At 49.8% G+C, this 7456-nt stretch overlaps 1 protein-coding gene across 2 annotated transcripts in view; it reads left to right on the top strand.

Moving 5' to 3' along the window:
* The first annotated feature begins 553 nt into the window (after nt 1–553).
* Nucleotides 554–7456, top strand: part of STK25 (serine/threonine kinase 25) — a 16448-nt gene continuing 9545 nt past the window's right edge. The window contains exons 1-2 of one of the 2 annotated variants that reach the window (XM_010155832.1): nt 554–604; nt 6283–6501. In XM_010155832.1, the coding sequence (XP_010154134.1) occupies nt 554–604; nt 6283–6501 (270 nt within the window). The remainder of the gene's footprint in view (nt 605–6282; nt 6502–7456) is intronic. The other variant, XM_010155834.1, reaches the window with a different exon arrangement.

Raw genomic sequence — 7456 nt, 5'->3', positions numbered from 1 at the left:
AGGGTTGGGTTCCCTGGGGATGAATGGGCGCACTGGGGAGCAGAGCTTTGCCAGCGGGTGTACTGGGGAGAAGGGGAGGGGGTTACTGGGGAGCAGCAGGGGGAAAGGGGCGTTGGAGGATAACGCTGTGGGCTGTGCTGGGGGTGGTGATGGGGGGAGAGTGCTGTAGGGGCAGCTGGGGGACTAGGGAGCATGCTAAGGTGATGGTGGGGAAATGGATGCCTGAGGCTTTCTCAGTGTATGTCACTGAAGTCAGGTTTCTTGATACATCTGGAAGGCATGTCTGAAAAGAATGGAGAAATAGGGCTTGGAAGCAGGGGCTGGCATACTTAGGGTGGACTGGTATACCTAGGATGGACTGGTAGGTTGAAGGAGAACTGCAAATTGAGGAGAAAAAAGATGCAGGTAGCTCTTTTGGGGAACCAGCCAGGCTCTGAGAACCTCGAGTTAGAGCTGTTGTGTTCTTGCTTGTTGCAGCTGACCAGTGGATGAGAAAGCATTGCTTTCCAGCTGTGCTGCGACATCCCAACCCTCCCTGATTTTGCAGAAGCGGATGTCTGACTGTCCTGTAGGCATGGCTCACTTGAGAGAATTTGCCAGCCAGGTAAGTGGCTATTCAAAATTAGTTTTAAACTCTTGTATCAAGAGCAGACCTAACAGTGAGTTTAAAACAAATCACCGGAAAATCACTTCTTGCCACTCTTTATCTCTCTTTTGGATATGTCTCAGCTTACTCCTGTTAGCTGATGGATTTGTGCCTTACTCCGTGGTGGTGTTGGGCTGACAGCGTTAGGTTGCCAGCTCTGCAGAAAGAGAATTCTTTGCCTGGTACGGTGCCTTTCTCCGACGTTAACTTTGCTCTTTATAGGGAGACAGGAATCATTGTTCCTCTGAGTATTTTTGGGAGGAGAGGTCTAGAAATGGGACCAGAAAAGCTGTGTGTGCAGGCTGGGCCAGACATACCTGGCTGAAGTGTTCACAAGAGTAGCCTGAGCAAAGTGGTGCTCGTGACCTTAATGCACTGGAGGTGGTGATGTTCGATACCAGGCGTTTAACTCTCCAGAGAGAGCTACCGGCCTCGGTGGATGTGGTTAAATCCTGTTGTGATGACATTTTCGTAAGAGGAATGTGGAAGGATGATGTCATGACTTGGGACTAAAAGCTAAACCACATTAATAGTATTGGCTTGAATTTTCTGTCTTCTGAGTTTGGTTGTGGGGTGTGTTTGGTTATTGGCCGATGTCACTACTGAATGTAGGTCTTGTTAAACCATGTTTTCTGAGAATTTTTGACATTTTTTTTCTGTTCTGCTCCTAGGTGTAGAATTATAATACTAACAGCTTTAGTGGTTTGAGATCATGCTTTCTCCAAGCCTTCTCTGGTTTAAAGTTGATTTGCAATGCATCCTAGTTTGCATGCTGTCTTTCACATAAACTGCTTCCCCAAAGTGAGTGTGGATTTAAATGCAAATACAGTGCCTGAGTCATAGTACAGGGAGAGGAATGAAGGGAACAGGAGAGGATACTGCCCAGTTAGGGCTGAGAACTGAGTTCTGTAGCTACAGAGGAGGTTCTCTGAAGCTTTTTTCTACACAGCATCCACTAATGAAGCTTATCAGAGTTCCAGTGCTGTAATCTCTCAATTTATTATGCAAATATAAGGTGTTTTCAGATTCTGGCATCCCATGACTTTCTGTCTGGTCCTGGAATAGGAAAGCAGTCTGTGTTGTCCATTCCTCAGGCCTCTTCAGGAATCCTTGATGGGACCTTGTAGTCTGTGTAACTGAGGCTTGCTGGTAGGGCAGTAGGAGTTGGCCTGCAGAGGAGTTCTGTTCACCAGAATTTAGGGAGTGGTGGGAGTTCTGTTCTTCCCAGTTCTGTTGCTGATGTGCAGGGTTATCTTGGGCAAATCCCCTGGTTGCATTACCTCCGTGCCTCCCTTTCCCTGCCTCGGCGAGTTGGCTCTGTCTTTTCTTGGCTGCCCTTTGCTGTGTACAAACGGCACAGTGGGCCTCCAGCCTTTGTCAGGAGCTCTGTCTGCTAGATGATGTGTTTGCATTGCTGGGTTCAAAGCTCTGACCTGCGCTGTTTCTAGTTTGTTGTTCCTTATGTGACCTTGAAGAAGCTGCTCAAGTTCTCTGGCTAAGTAATGGTTCACTCCCTTGAAGCAAAAGAATTCTGTCTGTGAAGCAAGTTGGGAGTCTTGGACAAATTCGTGTGTTTCAAAGCGTCGAACACAAACTTCCCTCTCGTCTATATTCTGGAAGTTCAAAACTGTCTCAGGCTTAGCAGTTGAAAAGAGCTGTGCACAGATTTCATATAGACAGGGAAGCCTTCAAATGTTTCCAGATAGAAAGCTGGTTTCCCCAAAGGAGGACGTGGTGCCTGCTGCAGGTACGTCCGTTGGTGGCCCAGAGGTTCGTGTGTAGCGTGCAGTGTGGGCAAACGGTGGATGGGAAGCTGGGGAGGAGAGGAGGCAGTGAAGGAAAGAAGGTCAGTAGCCATGGTTTATTAAAACCAACTTCCTCCTTCCACTGTGTTTGGCAGAGGAAAATGATGTTTGTTTGGCTGGTTGGAAAATGCTCTAGTCAGAAGCAACACTAAATGCTGCTGTAGTTCCATCTAAGCCTTTGAAGGCTGCCAAATGCCCAGTCAGCTTCAGCTCTTAAAATATTGTGGCCTTGACAATCTTTTTCTGTTACAGACTTCTCCCATATAGAACAGTGATTCCGATCCTGACCTGCCCCAGACAGAGGAACTCTCACTTCCACAAGGGTTTAAGCACCTCGCAGTGTCTTGTGCAGCAGGCACAGACATGGCTCTTGCTCACGATGCTGAATGTGACTCTTTGGAGAGTGAGACCCAGCCAGACGCAGCCCAGAGGGAAGACCTTGAGCTGGTTCAAAGCATATTTGCTTCTCTTCCTAATAAGCAGCTTATCTTACCAGGTAGTAGCTTTGAAATGAGGGTAGATATTTACCTTTCTTCTCATCATGTCTCTGCAGCTGGAGGTGCCAGACCTGCCAAACCCATTCTTTCCCCATGTTACTGGTGTGACTGCCAGGTTTGTCTCGTAACACACTGCAGTTCTTCGTTCCTGATGTCTGCAGTGAGTAGCTCTGTTGTGTTAAAACATGGCATCCTCAGTCATGATGGCAAACGCCCACACACCTGTCAGGACAGAGCATCCTTCTTTCCTGGGCTGCCAGATTAGGTCCTGGATGGCAGGAGTGGAGCACACTGCTAGTAGATTGTCCTCATCCCTCTCTTACTTGTTCCAGCAGAGAGAGTGCTTTGTGTGCTCTCCCCCCTGAGCTTATTCACGCCTGACTGAGCCATCTCATAGTGTCTCACTGCTCTTGATGGAGAGAAAGAGCAGGAGGCTTTTTGCTCCAGAACTGCTATGTAATCGACTTTCAGTCAAGCAGAAAGGTACGATGAGGTGACCATCCCTTAAAGTCTTTGCACGTTGTAGTAGAACAAGGAGCAGCAGCTGGTCGGCTGTCTCTTCAGACTCTGGCCTGGAGCCCCGTTTTGCAGCCCTGGTGGGTTCTGTGGGCGTGGAGCAAGATCCTGAGCTGGTGAGCAGTTGCAAAGTTGACAGGTGCTGATAAGCTTCTTTAGGTTACCTGTGCTGGTTTATGCAGGGGTAAAGCACTTCACCTGGATTCTGTTACTTTCTACTAATGAAGTTTTTCAGGTGTTTTTGTAGCTGTGCAGCTCCAGAACACGGAGTTGCAGCCAGGATGCAACTTGATTGCAAGATGGGCATGGAGATCAGTTCCTATTTAGAAAAGGGACAGTTCATGCTTGTTACACCCCTCATTGCACCTCTGCAGGTGCGAATTTATTGGGGTGAGAGAAAGTCAGGCTACACAGCCCCCCGAGTGTGGCAGTGTGCTTCTCTTTTGCCAGGGCAGTGCACTTGCCTAGCTCCCCGTTCCTGGCGTAACTGCATGTGTTCTACTGCTTGGTGTATGCCCGTTGGTCGGAACATTTGCTCAGCAGCAGCAGCTCAAACAGGAACTTTCTTAATGGACAAGAGCTTTTGAGCAGATGTCCTGCACACTAGTGTAATTCTCTCTGTCTTAGTTTGTCATGGGAATTCAGCATTGCTTCCAGGAAGAATGCCACCTGGCAGTGTCTTCTGTGGTGTCCAAGGTGTTCCACTGGGCAGGCATTGGCCTGCTTGGATTGGGGACAGGCCTGTTTCCTCCTCCCTCTTTACAGAAAGTGAAGAAGCGCATCAGCAGACTGATCCTGCAGCAGGCGTCTGGGAGACTGCAAATGGGGCTGGAATGACTCTGCCACTTCATCCCCGACTTGCTTACTAGGTTCTGGGAGCTGCTGGGAATGACTTGTGTGATTTTGGCAACTCTGTCAAGGGGTGCGTGTCCTCAGGCCCTCCATGGAGTCATACTCTTGCCCTGCTGCTTGAGAGCTTTGAAGCATTTCTGGATCAGTTTTGCAGTGATGGGTACTGGGAAGGTAGATCCAGTGCCTGCAGACAAAACTTTCCTGTTCCATCCTAATGCGGTGGGCCTGTCTCTTCTGCCCACCAGAGCTGTATCCTGAGTCCCTTGGGCAAAGTTTCCATGTGCTTGTCAGGAAGGTTTGGCGCCTTCACTGCCCCTACCTGAACTCCTTTGTTCTGCAGAAAACATGATAGTCGCTTACACCTTGCCCTTTCTTTTCTCATGGAAGAATGACTTACATGAGAGGGGAGGAAGGTTTTCTTGCAGGGTTGCTTTCCTGCAGGATTCAGATGGATAGCATTTCCTCTGCCAGCTGAGCCAGGGGCGTTTAGGAGATCATCCTCTTCCTCTCCCTTCTCACTGATGTGTGGAGTGGCTGAGGTGGCGAGTGGCATTTTTAGGGTGCAGTAGGTGGCTGCAGGGTAAGGTCTGGGCCACCTTGCTGCGCCTCCTGTGAGCTGGCCAAGAGGTGGAAACTGCTCCTGGGCTCTGCTGAGCCTGGACTAGCCAGACTGTTCTCCCAGTGCTGCAGCTGTCACTCTCCTGTTGTCTCTTGGCATTTCTCAAGCTCAAATCCCCTTCCTTTCCCCCGCCTTCCTCTCCAGTCCCTGTTATGTATCTCCAATTCCTTTCATCTCTGCATATCCCTTCCAGTCTGTTTCCAGTGCGTTTGTTCAAAGTATCAGCCTGTTTGGGTGTTGCCATGGATGCACAAGGATATTTGGTTATCCTTCTGCGTCTTGGACTGGAATGCAGGTGGAAATCCTGTTGAGTGAGCTGACTGTAAAGCTCACTCTGGGCCTGGCTTACTCCATACAGCCATGCGCTGGGCACAGAAGGCAAACAGCCTGTACTGACTGGCTGGCTTAATCATTAAGCAGCACCTAGGGCTGCTCAGCAAAGGCCTGCTGCTAAAACGGGCTGTTAGATGGAAAAATGCAGCTGCCCTGCTCTCAGATAGAATCTCTGCCAGCTCAAGGCCCTTGCAAGGGAGCGGTCCCTCTGGGTGACGTGTTGGAGGTGAGACTGAGAAGTTCTGGGTGTGGAAAACTCACTCTAACACCTCAGCTGTTTCCTGCAGGTCAGGCCATATTTTCCAGATTTCTTTTTTTTTTTTTTTTTAAACTGGACTTATGCTTTAAAAAAAAAGGCAGGAAAAACTAGTGACAAAGAACCTTTTAGTAGCGTGAGGCAGAGCAGGACCTCCTGGTCTGCAGCTGGACAGAATGAAATAGCATCAGAAAATGATTCTGATTCCTTCCTTTTCTTGGCCGTGCTCATCTTTATAAAGAGTTAACTTTGAAGCTGGTGCTAAAGAGTCAGTATTATTCCGGTGATCGTGTTAGTAGCTTCCCAGCTGATGTACTTATCTACTGAGGGGAATGCTGTTTGCTTTTGCATCTGGGTGTGCCAGCCAGAGGAGAGGCAGTTCCAGAAAAGCAGGTCTGCAGATGGAGCGTCCGTTCAGCTCTCCCGTCTCCTCTGGGCTAGGCAGGTGTCTGGCCTCCTTGCTCCTGACCTTCCAAAATACGTGAGGCTCCCTCTGCAAATGCCTGAAGAGAGCCGGGCTGGGTGCTGCCTGGAAGTCGGGCCGCAGCGGAGAAGACAGCTAATGTGAACCCCGGTATTTCTGTTACAACTGGAGTGTTTCACCCTCCAGCAAGTAGGGAAGGGATGGATGAGTTTGGGGTGAATTGAACAGCGTGGTAGATGCACAGACAAGGAGGTGAGCTGTGTGGGTGTGCACGGTGCTCTGCAGGCTGCCGTGGGACTTCATGGACTTTCCCCAGCTCTGCTTTCTGGTTTAGCACTCCAGGGTGGATCCCGAGGAACTGTTCACCAAGCTGGAGCGGATCGGCAAAGGATCGTTTGGTGAAGTGTACAAAGGGATCGACAACCGCACCAAGGAGGTGGTTGCTATCAAGATCATTGATCTGGAGGAGGCTGAGGATGAAATAGATTTTTTTACGGTGCTCAGCCAGTGTGACAGTCCCTACATCACGCGGTACTATGGCTCCTACTTGAAGGTAGGACACAGCCACGGCAGTTCTCTTCCCAGCGGTTTGGGAACGGGGTGGGTGCTGCAGCTGAGGGTGGCGTACAGCGCTGAAAGGCGCCCGCTCCGTGAGCGTCAGCGTGGCAGCGGCTCTGCTGGCTGCCTTCACGTCGTCTTGGTGGGAGGTTGGGCTTGAAGACACCTGCAGCGCACGTGGGAATGGCTGCCCAGTACAGTGTGGGCCCATGAGCAGGGCACTTCACCGGAGAGATTACTCATCGAGGAGGCTGGCCTCTCCCTGGTGTGACCGTTCTTGAGAGGAAGTTTGTGGCATACTTTTCCAGAACGCCACAGTCTTAGGGTAGTACCACTGATGCCTTCCTGCCTCTGGAAGGGGGTTTGAAACTGTACTTTGTGATCTTGTGATCATCTTCTTATCAGAAATGATGAAAAGAACAGGAACTGATACCACTTCCTTTGAGAACAGGTTTAGGAATCCCCAGTGGAAGCTACTAGTAGCTATGGCAGAATTGGGCCCTGTACATTGGCTACTGGAGGTGTATATAACACTGGGTCTGCAGCTCCCGAGCTCTTTGGGTCCTGATTTTTCCTTACGTACTTTTCAAAGGCCATAGTGCATTTTCTCAGCCTTCTGCTGAAAACACTGAGTGAGCTGTAATTTCATGGATCTGCTGCGTATCTCCTACCAGGACCCTGTGAATCTTGGTGTGGAAATCACTGAGAAGTAAGAGAGTGTCTTGCTGATTGCACCTTTCAGGCTGGCAGTCCTCTTAGTGAGATCAAAGGCTGCAAAGCTCCCCTGTCATTGTCACGGAGGAGGTGTACTACATCTGTTGGAGTGATGTTATGGCTCCAACCTGAAAATATGCCTATCTCAGTGGGCTGCGTAGTCTGCTGCCACAGGGGCACTAAGCTTGCTCACACTGAGAAAGAAACGTACTGGGGACAGGCACACACCTGTGATG

Source organism: Eurypyga helias, unplaced genomic scaffold (assembly GCF_000690775.1).
Source record: "Eurypyga helias isolate BGI_N326 unplaced genomic scaffold, ASM69077v1 scaffold26407, whole genome shotgun sequence".
Classification (NCBI taxonomy): domain Eukaryota; kingdom Metazoa; phylum Chordata; class Aves; order Eurypygiformes; family Eurypygidae; genus Eurypyga; species Eurypyga helias.
Note: the sequence above shows the minus strand (reverse complement) of the source record. Positions and strands in the feature narration are given on the sequence as shown.